At 42.0% G+C, this 20146-nt stretch overlaps 1 protein-coding gene across 2 annotated transcripts in view; it reads left to right on the top strand.

The window, feature by feature from the left end:
- Positions 1–7096: 7096 nt before the first annotated feature.
- SLC1A2 (solute carrier family 1 member 2) overlaps positions 7097–20146 on the top strand; it is an 87430-nt gene continuing 74380 nt past the window's right edge. Inside the window, exon 1 of one of the 2 annotated variants that reach the window (XM_075838014.1) lies at positions 7097–7597. In XM_075838014.1, the coding sequence (XP_075694129.1) occupies positions 7581–7597 (17 nt within the window). In that variant the 5' untranslated portion in view covers positions 7097–7580. The remainder of the gene's footprint in view (positions 7598–20146) is intronic. The other variant, XM_075838012.1, reaches the window with a different exon arrangement.

Genomic DNA, 20146 nt, shown 5'->3' with positions numbered 1-20146 from the left:
GATCAAAGCTTGCACAACTTTTACTAATCTATAATATATCGTGATGCCACATGATATCCGGCCCTGACATCCCCGGCTCTGACAACCCTTCACACTTTTATGCTTTACGGATATTTGTATAAAAATTTGATGATGACAAGTGTTTTACCTAAAACAAGATGATCAACCATCGAAAGAAAAATCTTTTTGAAAAATGTATTGGTTGTTTTTGAAAAAAATATTTTTTCACAGCTACTGATCTTTCATGGGGAAATATTTCAGATTATAGAAATTGGTCTGTGCTTATATGTTAATAAGGAACACAAGGTCCAAGAACACGAAACACTGGACTGCTTGTTCGGGTGTCTTCTTTGTAGCCATGAACAATTTAAGGGCCACTTTGGCTTTCCCCTTAGAGAGGAGTAGGGTTTGATTTGAAGGATTTTATACAGGGTTGGGAAGCAGGAGAGAGCAGTCTCTGGAGTAATTCCGATTCTTCCTCTTCCTCTTACATTAAAGGGATTCTCTCTAAATGGCAACCACCGATCACCTGTAAGCACTATCCCTTTTTTCATAATACACCATCACCATCCTCTTACATTAAAGGGATTTTCTCTAAATGGCAACCACCGATCACCTGTAAGCACTATCCCTTTTTTCATAATACACCATCACCATCCTCTTACATTAAAGGGATTTTCTCTAAATGGCAACCACCGATCACCTGTAAGCACTATCCCTTTTTTCATAATACACCATCAGGCTTGGTTTGGTAATCTGTGAACTATAAATATTACCAGAAGGACTGACCTGAGATGAGGTCAGCAAGCAACGATGGAGCTGTTTGTGCTGCATTTGAAGAGGAACTTCACCCAACACTCCAAAAGGATGTACAAGGGTCAACAACCTTATATAAAAGTTATGGAGTACATGGGCCTTTATCAAGTTAAGGCTTAAAAACCCATTAGGCCAAACCTTTGACATTATCTTGTGCATCTTTGCTGATATTATTAAGGAAAAAGAATACTACTCCAGTCATGATGCCTTGAATCTCATTTTTCCAAAAATAATATAATACTGGGTCCCAGATTTACTATTGTCACAGGGATCTTCTCTTTCTTCTGCTCAAGTTTTAGATAATTCAGATACTTCTGGTGGGTCTCAGAAGGTAAGGTTTTTACAGGTTTGATTCAGAGGCGAAGCACTTGGATCCCAATGCAAAATCCCTATAATGGGCCCCCACCTACCATGTGCCATTTTTATTACTGGCATCCTCTAATGCTGCCGAGAGGATTTTGTGCCCCTCAGGTATCAGGACTCCCTATAGCTATGCCCTTTGCTTGATTAGGCTGTTCCAATATACTATACTTTCTGTAGTAGTTCTGAAGTAGGTTTAGATTTTTTTTTTTCCTGCCTTTCTAGTCTATCTATATGCTTGGGTTACCAAAATCTGGGTCACTAAGATTTATTTTAACCCCCCCCCATCCCCCCCAGTAAAACAGCTGTGAGCTTCCTTCTGGCTGCATAGAGTCTCTCCCGGGCAGAAGGGTATGAGAGCAGAATATTTGTAATAACAGCACACAAATTATTCTAGAAGAACAGTCCGTGACGAGCCGCTGACAGGTTCAGTATAAAAGCAGAAGATTTATAGAGTGATGGAGACTAGGTGTACGGAGATCATTCTGCAAGATAAAACCCAACTAAATGTGACACTTTTACCCACAGATTCCCTTGCGTAATAGAAGGACATTAATCTTGGCACAATGAGTCTTGTATGTGGAGAGCAAGACTGTAAGATAAGACATAAGCCACTGTCTATTGTTCGGCTGGAGTTGAGCTTTTCTTTCTAGTGCTTTGTGAAGTTACAGGCAAAGAAGGGTTAATTACCGTGACGGGAAAACCCCACATATCAGATCTTTCGAGGCACTAATAATGCCCCCAAAGAGTTGAATAATGAATGTGAAACACAGACAGTCACTGCTAAATGCTGAATTATCGCTGTGTGCTGTGCATGCAGAAATCAGTGATGGAGTATGACTACAAGACTCTACTCATCAAAGAAATATACCCTCATTACTAGTCATGACCCTATTACCAGCCCCGCACCCCCACCCAACAAGCTTTATGGGTTTTATCAGTCATCTTGTAGCTTTTAGGCTCCATGAGTTTCTTCTGGAGAAGGTTTCAGATGGTCAAACTCATCACTACAAGCTCAATGTTGTAGGCCCCAGTCATCTGTTCCGCCTGGGGAACTTTATGGGATAAAACTAGGACCATGACCGGGTACTATTTCCCGGTACAAGCTAAAATGAACAGAGCACAAGAATTTTTGTCTTATACCAACTACCAGGACTCCTTTGCTCAGGGCATCAGGAGAGGTCCCAAATCTGAGAACCCCACCAATGTTATTTTCTGCCATGTTCTACCTCAATCAGAATCTAAAGCAAAAGTTTCATCCCAAATTTAACTTCTTACAAATTCATAACCATCAAAAACCATTGTGGACCCAAAACCCCAAGGCAAGAAAAGTAGAAGACATCTGAGAATACCATTAAAGAGAGGTCCTTGACCAAATCAAGTGGACCTTTGAGGCACACATAACCAGACCGAAGCTGTACCTCATGTTGGGCTGATGTTTGAGAAGTCCCAGCCCTTTGGAGAAGACAATAACACTCAGAAGAGTTGAATTTGTAAGTTCACCAGCAATGCGATGGATAGATATAATCCCAATAATCATGAACACGTCATGGAGAAGCCTGAAGAACAAAAGAGAACACAGATCAACCTGGAGAAGCCCTCATATGGTCTTCAGGAGGTGACAGTGACTTGATATCAAGATGATGATGTTCCTAGCAATGTGCAGGTTCCTAAGAGGTCATATAATAGAGACTGTTGATGAAGGCAACTAAGGGTATATTCAGATGTGGAATTGCTGCAGATTTGAGGTGCGGATTCTGCACTACTGATCTGTGGCAATGCACAGTACAATACATGTGAACAGGGTTTTCAAAACCCCATCCACACATAGCGGAAAAATTTGGCGCAGAAATATAAGCATGCTGCAGATTTTGACATTCGCAGCATGCTCATTATATTGGTGTCTTCACCATGGATATCACCCTTTTCAATGTGGCAAATCCGCAGCACAATCTGCAGCAAAATGCTGATGTAACAGGTGCGGATTTGCAGCATATTCCCAGCGGATGTTGGGCGAAATCCACCGTGGTAAAAACATTTTAGCGCAAGTTTACTTCAAAGTTTATTAATGAGATTTACCACTAGGTGTCATTACAAACTCACTAATGGGATGCACCAATCACAATTCCTGCATTAATCTGGATTCCGATTTGTATTAGCACAGCGTCGCTTTACCATGCTGCATATCAATTGTACTATATTAAATTGCTTAACAGGATCAGCGGAGCCTCCCGCAATCTTATCATCCCCGTTATTGTCTCCTCGCTCATTGTTTGTCTGTCTGTAGTAGTCTAATCCTGCAGATCAGCCCATTCTGTCGTCTTTATATAAATCTCCTGAAATCGCTGTGAAATAAAACGGCAAGAAATGTAAATGTCACATGGACAAATCCTTTTCCCTCTTGTACATGACATGTTGATCATAGCTGATCATACAGTATATTCGTACTGACGTCCCAAAGAGAAGAATCTTTCTCCCAAGGCTCCTATAATAAATTTTCTGAAATTTTTGGTAATCAAATAGGAGATGAGATAATGGGGTAAAAAAAAATCAGTGAAAAGGTTTCTAAAGATTTTTCCTCCATTTCCATGAAGTTGCACACTTAAAGCATTAAGGCCCTTTTACACGGGCCAATTACCGGGAAAACTAGGCCCATGTAAGAGGACCCTTAGGCCAGGCCATCAATATCTGTACGACTTTCTGCACCCCCGACGATCATCTGCATGATGGTTCTCATAACAGCTCAGTCCCATTCAAGTAAATGGGACTGAGCTGCAGTACCAGGCACAGTCACAGCCACGCGTACGGCGCTGTGCCTAACTAAACCATGAAGGGGATGCAGTGCTCCATGGAGCGCTGCAGCCCCTTCAATAAGTAGCTGAGCAGCGGGTTACCGGGAGTTGAAACCCCACCGATCAGATATTTATAGCCTATCCTAAGCATAGGCCACCAATATTACAGTCCCGGAAAACCCCTTTAAAGTGATTTTACCAGCCTATTCATAGGATAGGTCCTAGAGCATTGATCAAGATGTGCAACCACTTGGATCCTCACTGATCCCAACAAAGGACTGGTTTTATACCTGCTTGCAATGGGAGAGGGGCTGCCCATGTACGGTCTCTCCTCATTGAAATGGAAGTTGAGATGTGGAAACCATAAGGCGTAAGTGCTAAGCAATTTCCATAACTAAAACAGTCCCTTTCTCCTATTTTATCAATAGGTCAAGTGAGAAAACCCCATCTAAAGCCCAATGCCACTGAAAGCCTAAATATTAAGATGTGACTGCAGAAGACACTCAATATTACACATACACGCAAAAGTATCCAGGAAGCTGAGACATGAGGAGCTGTTTGATGGGGTCCTCACACTGTAGAGCTGCTTTACTGTCCCTGTGCTGCCTGTGACATGGTGGAAACATGGGGTCACCAGTGATTTCCTTTCCTCCACTAACAAATTGGAGCTCTTTAAGAAGTTGAAATAATTTTTTGGACCATATAACGTGTTGGAGAAAGCAAAAGGTGATGTATCGTTGGCCTTAGCAGATATCTTTTTCTGGACCGCAGTGGAGATAATAATAGAAAGTCCTATCTGGATTCCCTAGTCAAGAACAGACAGATAGAGTCGCTCCATCTGCTATTTGAATAACAAGGTAAAAACCACTTTGTCCACTATCCTATGGAGAGATCCGATGTTATCCCCATTCAACTCTTTTGGTCTGATCGGATCGCTGTCTGTGAATGGAAGACATCTACAATTGGGTACCGGTAGTAGCATCTTCCAACCATATTTTCCATGATGAGATAAGAGGGTCGTGTTGATCTTATAGATCCCATTACATTGGGCCAATTGCTCAATATTTTCTGTGATATTTTGCAGTTTCACTATTTGGACATTTGGCTAAAAAAAAAAGTCCCATATGAAGGAACTAGCGGGCGATGTTCTTACCCTAATAGAACAAGGTGGTTGAGATGTTGCGCTTTCGCCCTTTTCCCAGAATTACAATGAGATATGAGTGCCATAAGGTCTATGTTCATATGAGGGGACCATGTCCCAAAAACATCAAGTTACACCCTTGTACTCAACAAATCATGCAATTATCCAAAAAATTGAGGCCCATTTCATACTATTTCACACCATGAGTGATCTATTTAGGGCAGAGACTTTTCCTTTCTCATGATATAGCCAGGTTTGTATATTGCTGAGTAGTATTATTTACATATGTGTAGGTCGATTATTATGAGGGTTTTTGGGATAGCAGCCTGGTGCATAATGCAGCAGGGGGACTTGACCTGACCCGTTCAGTCACAGCTGAACAATTATGATGATGGGAAGAAGAAGACGAAGAAGAAGAAGAAGAAGAAGAAGTAGATGTTTCAATAAAGAAACAGACATGTTCTTGCTGATGTATAAGATTTACTGTGTATAATAATTATGGTTCCAGGGCGAATGTTAATGAATAGCGTGAGGCTGGGCTTGGTACATATGAGTAATAGTGAACATTTGCTATCTCAATTAAAACGGCCATAGACAAGGATCCTTCAGCTAACAATTGTTAAGGGGTTGTCTGATATTACACAAAAAGATATTTTTTTTCAGAAACAGCGCCACCCTTGTCCATGGAGATTATCAGGTATTGCATGGGCCTGAGATGTAATACCAGACACAGCCCATGGACAAGGGTGGCACTGTTTCTGGAAACAAAGATTTTGGTCTAATTTCTTACCACCCCTTTAAAATCGTCAATGCCCCTTTGCTTGTCCAGTATGGAAGTAATTGAGCAGCTGTCTCAGATACCCCTGTTGCTTTTAATGAGAAACAGTTAGGCTATGTTCACACGGCAGATTTTACTTGGCGGGTCCCGCCGCGGAGTCCACTGCAGAAATATTCCTGCCGTCAGCCGAAATATTCCTACTCCCATTCACTTCAATGCGAGGTTTGGGCGCAATCCGCCGCGAGATCGGGCAGGATGCTTCTTTAGTCCGCTAGCTGAAAAAATCAGCTAGCGGGAAAAAGAAGCATCCATCTCCCATTGAAATGAATGGGAGGCTAAATCTTAGAGTGGATTCCGCCGCAAAAATTCTGCAGTATGAACATAGCGTAAGATTGACTAGAAAAATCCAACTTGTCTAATCTCTCTTTCCCCAGTCAGGGTCTCCGGTGGCCCTAGTTGACATTAAGTTATCTAAGGACAGCTTTAAATTCTGATACTGTATGTCATGCGGTTCTCCAAGGTAGACTATACATAGGCAGTTGTTTCACCCAAAATTGACATGTGTTAGTCCTCAGACCTACTCAATTCGTCCATAGGGGTCCAATACATTATTTTTTTAATGGGAGAGAAGGAATCGATCAATGAATGGAGATGTCATAATATGTCATTTTGTGATAAATAATGCATCAAATTGTTGGAAGTCCTTGATTTCCCCTTAGAAGACCCAATTTTTGGTTCTGTATAGACAATCTAATACATATGTATGACTCAAGCGTAACGGAATTATTTTTAAAGATTTTAATCTTGTAGTTTCTTTACAAAAACATTTAATCTCATTTGAATATTCAAAAGTAACCAAGCTTTCATTATAAAAATATATTTTTCATTTCGGCCGCAGGCAGTAACTGTTCTTTGCACATTAATTGAGCAACAAAATTAGGATTCAGCTTCTCCCACAATTAAGACAAATTGCAAATTAAAAAAAAATAAAATAAAATAGGGTATATTATATTTTTTTTCAAGAAATGTTGTAGTTAAATTAATTTTTTTTAATTAAAAAATTATTTTTTATTTCTTTTTGGGTCAATTTGAAATACACAGGAATTGTGTAAATATTCTGCAACCGTCTTGATTGGTTGTTCTTTGTATCTATGTGCTAAGATGCGGAGTACCACGTAAGGATGGATTTAACCACAGGCAGAGAATTCCCAGTTCAGAGTGAGATCTCTATTGCTATGCATGCTCTTATGGAAGGCTGGGGATTTAAAGGAGTAACAGCGAGTGATGTCAGCCCTGCCTAAAATAGAGAGGGATAGACTGCAAATCCACTGCTAGGAGACTAAAACCTTCCAATCCCGCTCTAGTCAGCAGCAGGTCAACACAGTGCTCGTGGAAGAGGAGAAAGCAAAGGATCAAAGCAAACCCACAAGTCCACCTCCCCCTGGCATCAACCAAGAGAGCTCAATCTTCACCAGGGGTGGCAGTGCAAGTCCTAAAGTCATTTCAGGTCTGGATGCTGGAGAGACATTGAACAGCGGAAGGTGCTCAACGTAGCCAGTTCCCAATTTTTTTGGGGGGGAACTCTGAGGATTAATAGAGACGTCTTATGTCACCTTTGAAGGACTTCCCAAAGATCTTTTAAAGTGACCCAGTCCTAGGGACCTCTTGTAGAAGACACAGAACCTGAACCATCATGACGTCCACTGAAGGGTGAGATGACTATTCTTTCCGATAAATTTCGGTTGTGTGTCCCCATCACTGAGGATGTTGTTTTAGTCCAGGTGGAGATAATTGAGATACAATAGAATGAGAATAGCTTAATTACGTTCTGTAAGACATTGTCTGGAAACTAGATGTTCACTATGTAAATTCAAGATCATGGAGTATAATGGTGTAGAGATAGAAGGAACGGGGGATAGCAGTCATTATACACAGCCCATGAAGGGGTCTTTGTTGTGAACAGCTGTTTCAAATCTCATCGTGTCTTCCAGACAAAAGACCCCAGTCTTAGAACGGAGGTTTTGTCTGTGGTCTCCTGGTCTGTAGCTATGGGGGTCTGGAGAAGCAAACCTGACCTTATTCTTAGGTTTTTATAACAGCTCATGATATAGATCTTCTTCTCCTTGATGCACCTTTGTTAGGTCTATTTTTCATTATATGTATTCAAAAATATCATTGGGTTGGATTGACAAGGCTGTGATTTTCATGCCGACTTCCTTCATTCCTGATTCATACAATGATGACTAATTGATAAATGGCCATAACCATGTTTAATATGTAAGTCGAATGATAGAACGTAGCAGGGTCATGCACTTATTTGTCTCCAGTCGTGAAATAATGGTAATGCCTTGATATTGTCAACGGGTTCCTCATTCATTGAGTATTCCTTGGAACAGCCGAGACGTCTCAGGAGGATATCTCGCAGATTGTACTTAGATTAATACTTTTACTATCACAATCTAGATGATTCAATTACTTTTTACCAAGAGATAGAGTAGGTCCCGTGGGGGCAGCGGTGGCAGAAGGCCACAGATGATGTGCTTTTTAACATCTCTTGATTAGAGTATGTGGTTGCAAACACGCGAGGCTCCTAGTCCCATCTTATTCCGTCCTAGCTCATTTTCATTGCATTGGAGTCGTTTTGATGTATCGGGAGGGGATTGAACGGTCTTATAATGGATGGAGCATTTGGCAAATTCCAGACTTTGGTTTAAAATTCAATCGGTTAAGCAGACGTAGAGTCGTGTTGTCCCTGGACACATAAGGGTTGGTTAAAATAAATGAATAGAAACAATACTATAAAACAAAGCAGCCAGCACACAACTATACAATGCCACCTAGACTGTTTATCATGGAAATGATAAGGCAGGCCTTGGATTTGGAGGTGGGCTGGGGGTTATTAGGTCAAATTTCCCAATTTACTATTTTAAAAAGCAATAAAAGATCTCTGTATCGATTGCTACTTAATTAAACATGCATAGCCCCAGGTGTTCCACGGAGTCATACACAGTTTATCATTGTTCAATACCCTGCTTGGCCACTAGAGACACTGTTTGCATGTAAAAATGATATTATTTATTTTAGACCATTGTGCACATAGATGGAAAGACTTGCCTACTATCTGACCAGGGCTCAAATATCTTTAAAGAAGAGTGTCGCTCTAGTAAGAGCATGATACATAGATTGATATTTGAAATTATGTAAATTATTTTTCTTGTGCAAAATTTTTCCCTTTGTTGTAAATATTGGTCGTCCTTGTATTTCCTCCTCCAGTATCTGATTAAATGCTTCAATTATCAGTAACCACCCCAACAAAAATTAAAGTGGGTCCCACACTTGTTAAATAAAAAAAAAATATATAAATAAATATAAAATTTCCATTGGTGCAAATTAGTAGCTAGTGTTTTCTTCACCTGTGACAAAGATTCAGTTTTCTTTCCTCACCCTGTATCTAAATACCCTAGTCAAGGTTTATAGGGTCACCCCTGGCACCCAGCAGCTGGGGCACAAGTCTGCAGCTTATTTTGATGGCAAAAGGTGAAATCCACAGCAAATTCACAACAAAATTTCCATATGTCATTTGAAGCAAAATTGGAAAATAATTGCAATATTTACAAATACTGTTTCAGATTGAATATTTCCATTGACCTATGTTGGAAATTGGTGGCCAATAGTTATTAAATGATAAGTGGCCATTAAGGTAGTAGCAATAGCGACAAGCAACCAGAGAAATGTTTTTTATGTATTGGCCGGGTTATCTAGGTTTCTATGTCTACTTCAGAAACCAAAGAAGGAGGCTGTTTTTGGTAGGGGTTCTCTTGCTCCCTCTCTCAAGATCGGCAATGTGCCATGGGTCGTGTGTGTCACAGCATTGCCTGGGCATGGAGTATGAACTGAGATGGGAAATCAACATTTGGGGGACAGCACAGTTTGAGGGGTTCCCACTCTTACCTCCACAAAATATGGCCTACTTTTATCACTAGTATTAACCGGCTATCTGGTGTGGTTGTCCTTACCAGATCCATAAGATAGTTGTAGTAATGCCATGCTTTATTTGTTGTTCCCAGTCCAAATCAAAAATATAATAAATGCTCATATGAAATAATTCCAGATTTTATGGTTCACGGCAAGGATTTTGGAAGTATGGAACTAAAAGATTTTGTCCGCTTTTGACAATCCCTTTTTATTAGAAGGGACCCTCAACAAGAAGTTGATGGCAGGGACCTGCATGGAATATGGACCTAGGAGTAGGTGTTTTCCAGCAGCACCTCTACAGGAGAAAAGAAGCATTACATAGTGCCTATTGAAATAATCTGGCTGTGCATTTGATGCACTGACGTGCTGGGTCCTCCAGAGACTTTGTAGCCACTCTCTGCTCTGGCTAATAGATGAGGGACCGGAATGTGGGACTCCCCCCCCTCCATCATTAATTCATAATTCTCTACTTGAACATTGGTTTATAAACGAGAATACCCCTTTAGGCTTACGCAATCTCAACAGTAGTGGAAATCAGTCACTTTCAATCAAATGCAATATTCTATTAGAACAGGGAAAGCAGTGTTGTACCTGCCATTGAAACAAATCATGGCTGCCATGCGGCTTTGGAGGGTGAATCGGTCATAACCTGCCCTAACTCCACATACCAATTCCACCTACTGCTAAATGCTGGAAGTGACATAGGGTGACCCTTATAGGGGCGGCTATGCAGGGGCGTAACTAGGAAAGACTGGGCCCCATAGCAAACTTTTGACTGGGGCCCCCCCTCCCCTGGGTATCACACAACCCCCCCCCCTTGTAGATAGTGCCTCCCTATAGATTCCGCCACACAGCACCCCCTATAGATAACATCATACAGCCCCCTGTAGATAACATCATACAGCCCCCTTGTAGATAACGCTATACAGGCCTCCCCCTGTAGATAACGCCATACAGCCCTCCACCTGTAGATAACGCCATACAGCCCTCCCCTGTAGATAACGCCATACAGCCCTACCCTGTAGATAACGCCATACAGCCCCCCCTGTAGATAACGCCATACAGCCCTCCCCTGTAGATAACGCCATACAGCCCCCCTGTAGATAACGCCATACAGCCCCCCTGTAGATAACGCCATACAGACCTCCCCTGTAGATAACGCCATACAGACCTCCCCTGTAGATAACGCCATACAGACCTCCCCTGTAGATAACGCCATACAGCCCCCTGTAGATACGCCATACAGCCCCCTGTAGATAACGCCATACAGCCCTTCCCTGTAGATAACGCCATACAGCCCTCCCCTGTAGATAACGCCATACAGCCCTCCCCTGTAGATAACGCTATTACAGCCCCCCTGTAGATAACACCATACAGCCCTCCCCCTGTAGATAACGCCATACAGTCCTTCCCCTGTAGGTAACACCATATAGCCATCCCCCTGTAGATAACGCCATACAGCCCTCCCCTGTAGATAACGCCATACAGCCCCCTGTAGATAACACCATACAGTCCTTCCCCTGTAGATAACGCCATACAGCCCTCCCCTGTAGATAATGTCATACAGCCCCTCTGTAGATAACGCCATACAGTCCTCCCCTGTAGATAACACCATACAGCCCTCCCGTTTAGATAACGCCATACAGCCAAACTTTTTTTTCCTGTAAGATGCATATCGGTGGCAACAGGATGCTACAGGATAGGCTTTGTGTCGCAAGATCTAGTTTGATATCCGTTTTTATTTTTTACATGATAAAAAAAATCAGGACATGGATGCTTAATGTGATGTGAACCTAGACTTAGGCGGAGTTTATATGGTGCGTTTTTTGTTTTGTTTTGGTAGATAAACTCCCATGCCTCTCAATGGGAGTTCATCCCCCAAAACAAAAAACTGCATGCTAAAAACGCAACAAAAACGCACCTTGTGAACTAAGCCCAACTAGCCTTTCTCCTGGCTACTAATTTTTGAGGGTGGGACTCTCAATACTGGCAATGGACAACACTATTATCTCCTGTGTGACAATACTCTGCTGTGTCATTCACACTAATATATATATATAATGTGTACAAGACATGGGCCTCACATATCAAAACTGTCTAACAGTAAAACTGGCCTTGTTGTCCATAGCAACCAATCAGAGCTCAGCTTTCATATTATAAACTGCTTTTGAAAAATGAAAGCTAAGCTCTGATTGGTTGCTATGGACAAGAAGGCTAGTTTAAGGCCTCATTCATACAAGCGTGAATTACGTCCGTGTGCGGTGTGTTGAAACAAGGCACAGCACACGGACCCATTGATTTCAATGGGGACACACACACATGCGTGATTTTTCACGCAGCGAGAGCCCGTTGCATGAAACTGAAACTCACTGCATGTCCTATATTGGTGCGTTATCACGCACCTACGCGCCCATTGAAGACATGCGTGTGCGGTGCGTGATTTGCCCATCAATTCAATTGAAAATAATAAAAAAAGATATGCTTTGCGAGTGCGTGAATAACGCATGCCCCTCGCAAAGCACACTGATACATAACGCAACACACACGGACCAGATTCACGCACGTTTTTCACGCGCGTGAATCTGATACGCTCGTGTGAATGAGGCCTTTTTATTAGACAGTTTTGATATGTGAGGCCCATGTCTAGTACTTCACTTTATAAGGTCAACCTAGACAGTGGGATTCCTACATAGGTTAGCAACATACGCATTTGGGAAGATCTGACTTATTATCCAATTGTTATAAAGATGGCTCCTTTTGGTTGGTTCAATAGGACAAAAACTGGTCAAGTCGTCTTAAGCGCAGATTGTTGGCTAAAAATGTCACCACTATAGACCATCAATAGTTCAGCATTAAATATGGAAACTAAGTACAGATGCAGTAGAGCTAGATGATAATCCTTCATTATGCCTGATGAAGACGCCAGTTCGGCGTTGAAACGTGTAGCCACCCTGTACAAATAAAATTCCGTTTATATAGAACCGATTCTTCGTGACTTTTCCTCGATATACCACGCAGCAGCGCCATTATAGATCCTACTTTTCCATTCACCCACTCATCGTATCAAGCGGTTACCTGTGTAAACCGGCTCGGATCTGGCAGCAGCATATGTGGACCTTTAATGCGAATTACCTTTGGCTTTTGGTGAGCATGGTTTTCTTTCCTTCACCTGCCTAACTTATTGACCTACACCATGTGGCGCCGTGGTTTTTGCTCTTTTTCTTACCATTAAACTATTGGGTCTTTATTGTCTTTCATAATTAAAACCAATGCAACATATCATACAATGATTAGTCTTGCCAAATGGTAAACTCCACTCGGCTACATCGAACAAACTCAGTCCTACTACATCTGTAGCACCTAAGACATTCTGATAAAAGCGTCATCCCCTATGTAGCTTTTAAAGAACCCACCAAAACACTCCTCACGAATAGCCAAGATCTAAAGTAGAGAGGGCCAAGTGGGAAAGCATAATACATAAGGAAGCGTGTGTCCTACTACATGTACTGAACACTTCTAAAAGAATTACCGCTTCATTTTGATGCCTAAAGCTGACAAGATCAATAGAATCTATTGCATTCCAGTCCCTACTTCAAAGCTTGTTGGGGGTCTATTCCTCCGTCCCTCACAACATGTCACTGGAAGGAGGTGACACTTCAAAGCTGCTCCTTCCATATACCTTGGGACATTGTAGAAGAAAATGATTAATACATCAAACAAAGCATGTGAAGCTGGAAATAATAAATTAGGTTATATATTGAGAATTAAATGTTTGTAAAGTATGATTAGAATTATCAATATATGTAGGACAAGGCAAAAGATGAAATAAGAAGCAGGTAGTGCCAAGTGCTTGTAATTAGAACCACCAACTGGTACATGGAGACATATATCAGTATATTGGTATAATCTTCCTTCCCTTCCTTCCCTTTCTTCCTTCTCTTCTTTCCTTCCTTCCCTGTCTTCCCTTTCTGCCTTCTCTTTCTTCCTTCCCTGCTTTCCCTTTCTTCCTTCCCTGCTTTCCTCTCCTTGCTTTTCTTTCTTCCCTGCCTTCCATCTCTTCCTCCCCTTCTCATCCTTCCCATCTTTCCATGCCTTCCTTCCTGCCTTCCCGAGAATGGGAGAATTCAGAGAAAACAAAGCAGACATGTTCTGGCACTGACCACTGCACAATCATCCTCCTCTTTCTTCCTTCCCTCGCCTTCCATCCTTTTCCCTCCTCTTCCTCCTCTTTCTTCCTTCTCTACCTTCCCTTTCTTCCTTCCCTTACTTCCTTCCCTTCCTTCTCTTTCTTCCTCCGCTTCCTTCCATTCCTTTGTTCCCTGCCTTTCCTTCTCTTCCTTCATTCCGTTTTCCCTTTCTTCCTTCCCTGCCTTCCATCCCTTCCTCCCCTTCTCTTCCGCCCCTTCTTTCCATGCCTTCCTTCCCACGTATGGGAGAATTCAGAGAAAACAAGGCAGACATGTTCTGGCACTGTACCACCATCCTTCCCTTTCTTCCTTCCCTCGCCTTCCATCCTTTTCCCTCCTTCTCTCCCTTCCCTTTCTTCATTCTCTAACTTCCCTTTCTTCTTTCCCTGCCTTCCACCCCCTCCTCCCCTTCTCTTCCTTCCCTTTTTCCTGCCTTCCTGAGTATGGGAGAATTCAGAGGAAACAAAGCGGACAAGTTCTGGCACTGATCACTGTAGCACAATGCTGCCCAAAAGTCAATCTGCCCTCCAACAGTGATGGGACCATAGATATTATCATACCCTGCCAAGCGAATACTCAAGTATCATTGCTGCTGGAGAATCACAGGTTGCCAAGGCTTAGGAATTAGCAGTAGCAAGGGATGTCACATCATAGTATAATATTTAAGGCTTTATGAACATTGCATTACGTATGTGTTGTTGTCACTTCTGCTCTTCAGTTTTTGGAGCGGTGATGGACAATAATCAGACAAAGGAAGGTTGTCCTCGAGAAGATGATAAACCTCAATGGAGGGCAGACTTATGGTGCTTGACATGTACAATGTGCCAGAAAGCTCAGCTGCTTGCTCTCCCAGGAGGTAACTGCACTACTACAGGTGGCAAATTTCAGTCATCATGTATACAAGCGTCGTCATGTCCACCATACGCAAGACATCTGCTCTTCATAGAAGTCTTTGACGTCCTATGAGGGCAGCTTTCCCAATTGTTGCTCCATATCGATCATCAGCTCCATTTTTTGGGTGGGACTGTCCTGTGATCTGGATCTCAAAAGGAGTGGGACATAAAATGTCTCAAAATTTGAGATTAAAATTTTAGGAGTAAAGACAGTAATAACTTTTACACAAATAATGTACATGTAAATACCCTAAAAAAAAGTGTGATTGAGTTGAGGCAATATACAGCATTTAATGTAACAGAAGTTGAGTGACCACTGAGAAGCTTTCGTGGTTGTTCCTTCCACCTCACCAACTTGACAGTTAAAAAAACTTAAAACGGCATCAGGTCTCTTCTTTGATCATTTCAAATTACATTGGAATCCATAGGTCAACGGCGATGAAAAAGCAGATTTGACAAATGATTAACTGCATTTTCTTTATTTACATTTTTCTTTTCAGTGACCCTAAAGTTTTTTTTTTTTGTTAGAAGGGTCCACTGGTAATAAGCTGATCACAGAGTGACATGGCAGCGTGTGTTCAATTACCCTGCAGCACCTCCACAGGAGAAATGAAGCATTACACGATGCCCATTGACATCAATGAACTCTGTGTGCAAATCAGAAATGTTCTGGGACCTCCAGAGAAAGACTCTTTTTGTAGCCACTCTCGGCAAAGATAGAAGCCTTATACACCCCTTTATTTTGATAGATCTTAGGCGGTAAAATGCCCTTCCCCATTATAGGGATTGTATAGGAATTTATGGATGATTGGTAACTCTGGTGGATGACTAAATTTCCTGGTGGTTTGGGATAGTGCAGTTGTTAATGCAGGTGGTTTAGGGCAGATAAGTCTACTTAGAATTTAAAATTATTTTTAGGCTTTAGATCCTGTTTCCTTTCACACAGACATACAGTACATGATAAAATTCTGTTTGCCTATAGCCACCACTTGGGGGAGCTCACTGCATAGGAAATTATACAGCTCCCGCTAAACTCAACAATGGAACACTATGTAGTGAGTGACATCTAGTAGCAGCAGAAATAATTTTGTCTCATAAAACCCCACGGAGAGGTTTCCAGGTACTAGAGGTCCCTTGTATGTATTTACCCTTAAAGTGATATTTCCTTAAAGAGGCTCTGTCACCAGATTTTGCAACCCCTATCTGCTATTGCAGCAGATCGGCGCTGCAATGTAGATTACAGTAACGTTTTTATTTTAAAAAAACGAGCATTTTTGGCCAAGTTATGACCATTTTTGTATTTATGCAAATGAGGCTTGCAAAAGTCCAAGTGGGCGTGTTTAAAGTAAAAGTCCAAGTGGGCGTGTATTATGTGCGTACATCGGGGCGTTTTTACTACTTTTACTAGCTGGGCGTTCTGACGAGAAGTATCATCCACTTCTCTTCAGAACGCCCAGCTTCTGACAGTGCAGACACAGCCGTGTTCTCGAAAGATCACGCTGTGACGTCACTCACTTCCTGCCCCAGGTCCTGCATCGTGTCGGCACCAGAGGCTACAGTTGATTCTGCAGCAGCATCAGCGTTTGCAGGTAAGTAGCAACATCGACTTACCTGCAAACGCTGATGCTGCTGCAGAATCAACTGTAGCCTCTGGTGCCGATGTGTCCTCGCTCGTCCGACACGATGCAGGACCTGTGAGTGACGACACAGCGTTATCTCTCGAGAACACGGCTGTGTCTGCACTGCCAGAAGCTGGGCGTTCTGAAGAGAAGTGGATGATACTTCTCGTCAGAACGCCCAGCTAGTAAAAGTAGTAAAAACGCCCCGATGTACGCACATAATACACGCCCACTTGGACTTTTACTTTAAACACGCTCACTTGGACTTTTGCAAGCCTCATTTGCATAAATACAAAAATGGTCATAACTTGGCCAAAAATGCTCGTTTTAAAAAAATAAAAAACGTTACTGTAATCTACATTGCAGCGCCGATCTGCTGCAATAGGAGATAGGGGTTGCAAAATCTGGTGACAGAGCCTCTTTAAAGTGATATAGCCTTTAAGTTCTTCCTGTGAATCTATTTATATCTCTGGCCATCTATGAAGCCCCCATATTATTTATTTTACAAACATGTATTCCATCTCCTGAACACCTGACGTCTACATGAAATAATAGTCTTCTTCTATCTAATCTTTTTTGACGATGCTCCTGTATCTTTAAGGACTATACATCTTTGTTTTACTGACACTTTGGAATGGGGGTCACATGCCGAGGACAACTGAGAGGTGCAGACCAGGATCTTTCATCAGCCCAATATGATAGATTACATAATGCTGTGTTCATACATCATCGCTTGTCGTGGAGGTGCACAAATCAGATTACTAACCTATAACAAAGGCCCAAAGGGAAAAGTCATAAACTGAGATGTAGTAGCGACATTTAGTGTTTGGTATATTTTATCAGTGCTCAATTATTTTGCAAGGACTTTTGTGTAATGTGCCACAAAGGTCAACCCAAACACGTGTGCAGATGTAGCAGAGCTAAATTTGTCATTTAACTCTTCGGCGCACCATTATAAGGAGGTTTAAGTGTATTAAGCTAATATTGGTATGTTTACCTGCAGTCCTATGGAAGCCGACTCAATCCCCTCATGGCTGACTGCTGTTTCTATCATTTTCACCATTGAGATGTCTGTTGGTAAAACTACTACCTAATGATGTAGTCATTTGATGTCAGTAGCATGATCAAAACAGCCAATCACCACTCATGACCTGATAGCAGCATCTATGTTTAATTTAAGGTATACCGAACCCTTAAAGGGGTTGTCTCATTAGAAACAACCCATTTTAATTTGGTGCCCCCACTGGTCCAGCTCCCGCCTCCCCCGTCAAAATCAGCTGCGGCCAACCAGACATTTCCCTTGCATGAGGAATGTAATATTACATGGCGGCCATTCTGTAATACATGTAGAGGATGGTCTGACTCATAGAGGGTGGTCCTAAGTGACTATGAAGTCCACATACCATAATAGGGCATATGAACAGGTTTTGTCTACATGATAATGGGCAAAAAAAATTTTTGAAGAAGATACAATGATTGTTTAGACTAAGTAAATTAATTTCCATGTATCAGAACTAATCATCTTAGTATCATGGGCAAGACAAGGACTCAAAATAGGACTACTCCAGAAACAAGAACACTTTCCCTCTAATGATCTTCATAGGTGACTAGGTCAATGTCCAACCTTCTTGAGATACCATCTGAACAGCCTCGCTTAACCACAAGGAGAAACTTAAAAGGTAATGGTGGTAACATTATTGTTATGTCTTTGGTCACCGTTATCTGGTAAATTATCTAGAGAGAGATAACTGGCTCTAGAAAAATATAATTTAGGTCTAGACGGAAATACTTGGGTGGTTCATTCTTAGGCTTCGTTCACATCTGCGCCAGGGTCCAGTTCTGACTTTCCGTTGGAGCTTTCCGTCAGAACGGGACCCTGACTGACACAAACGGAAACCAAAGGCTTCCGTTTCCATCACCATTGATTTCAATGGTGACGGATCCGGTGCAAATGGTTTCCGTTTGTCTCCATTGTGCAAGGGTTCAGTAGTTTTGACGGAATCAATAGCGTAGTTGACTACGCTATTGATTCCGTCAAAATGACGGAACCCTTGCACAACTGAGACAAACGGAAACCATTGGCACCAGATCCGTCACCATTGAAAAAACCTTTGGATGTGAACGAAGCCTAACTTGCCACAATATCTCCAAAGACCAGAAAGTGGCCATGCACCTTGAAGTTGAGCATGGTGGGTCAGATATACGCCATGTTGTAATGTAAGGGCATTCTTCAATCTACAGTGAATGTATTAACCCCTCCACCACTATCGCAGGCAGAGACAAATCTTGAAGCTCCTGGGCCAATTCAAAATCTGTAGTAGGTCCCCCCAACCATCATGTGCCATTTATATTACTGGTGTCCGGTTATGTGTCCCGCTTAGGCACCAGGCTGCTACCTCTGCACCTCCTATAGCTGAACCCCTGATCGCAGGTAAAACACACCTAGAAATACAGATAATCAGGATAGAATCCTCAGGACAGACTGATATGAATGTCACCCTTATGACGGATCGGATTTATTAGAGGACTTTTTTTCATATACATCAACCTCTATTTACCCGGGGACTAAAGTAGGTCCAGGGAATAACATTTACGGAAAATGGTCTCCTCAGCAAGAGTTGTAATTTGAGGCTCCTGGGACCTGATGCAAAATCTGTATCGGAGCCTCCATCTACAATGGGACATTTATATAATTATTTGGCAGATGGGCCTTTGGGCCCCCCAGGCAACAGGGCCCGAGTGTTACTGCTACCTCTGCACCCCTATAGATATATGCCGCTAGAAAGTACTGTAACTGCAACTCCCTATTGTTTGAAAACCAAGATGTACCTCTACTTTAAAGAAGTATCCATTATATTGTAGTAAAAGTTTTCCATGGCGCAAGGCTAGCCCTAAAATTTGACAGCAGATCCCCTTGATTTTTTGAATGTGTATAGGGAAAGCCCAACGGACCCCTAAAACTCACATGAGGAGAAACAAGAGTTGGACAGTTTGAATTTTTTTTTACTGTCCAATCATTTATTCCCATGTGATAAGCGGCTTCAGAAAGATAAGTGGCGCCAGAGAGAATTTGGAAGGCCCTTATTATCCCATTATAGAAATAACAAATAACGTGAGCTCTGCTGAACAGAACATGCATGTCGATGGGGCATTTGGGGAATATAGCCCAATATACTGCCATATGGATGCATTACAAAATAAGTCTATTTTTGGTGACGGAATTAATCAAATAAGCTTTGCTATGTTCCTATTATTATAACTTTTGTCGCTATTATTATATTATGTTCAGAACTTCTCCTTGTCCATTCATTAATAAGGAACCAGTAAGACAAAATCTGTGGTTCCCAACAGAGGGCAGCACACACCAATATTTGCAGGGCAGATGGTGACCAAATTTAGCTTGTAGATGTCATCTGGGCTTGCAGCTGCTAATTGAGAAGAGCTGAGTGCTCGCTGAGGCGGAGAACATCACACAACGTGCACTGACAGATCTGCATTACGGACTCCTGTCACTTCACTGCGTCTCAATGTGTAGCAGGAGGAACAAAAGGCTATAATTAACTTATGCGTTGAAATTAATTCAGG

This window comes from Rhinoderma darwinii, chromosome 9 (genome assembly GCF_050947455.1).
Source record: "Rhinoderma darwinii isolate aRhiDar2 chromosome 9, aRhiDar2.hap1, whole genome shotgun sequence".
Lineage (NCBI taxonomy): Eukaryota > Metazoa > Chordata > Amphibia > Anura > Rhinodermatidae > Rhinoderma > Rhinoderma darwinii.
The sequence above is the reverse complement of the archived record's forward strand: the minus strand, read 5'-3'. Positions and strand labels throughout refer to the sequence as shown.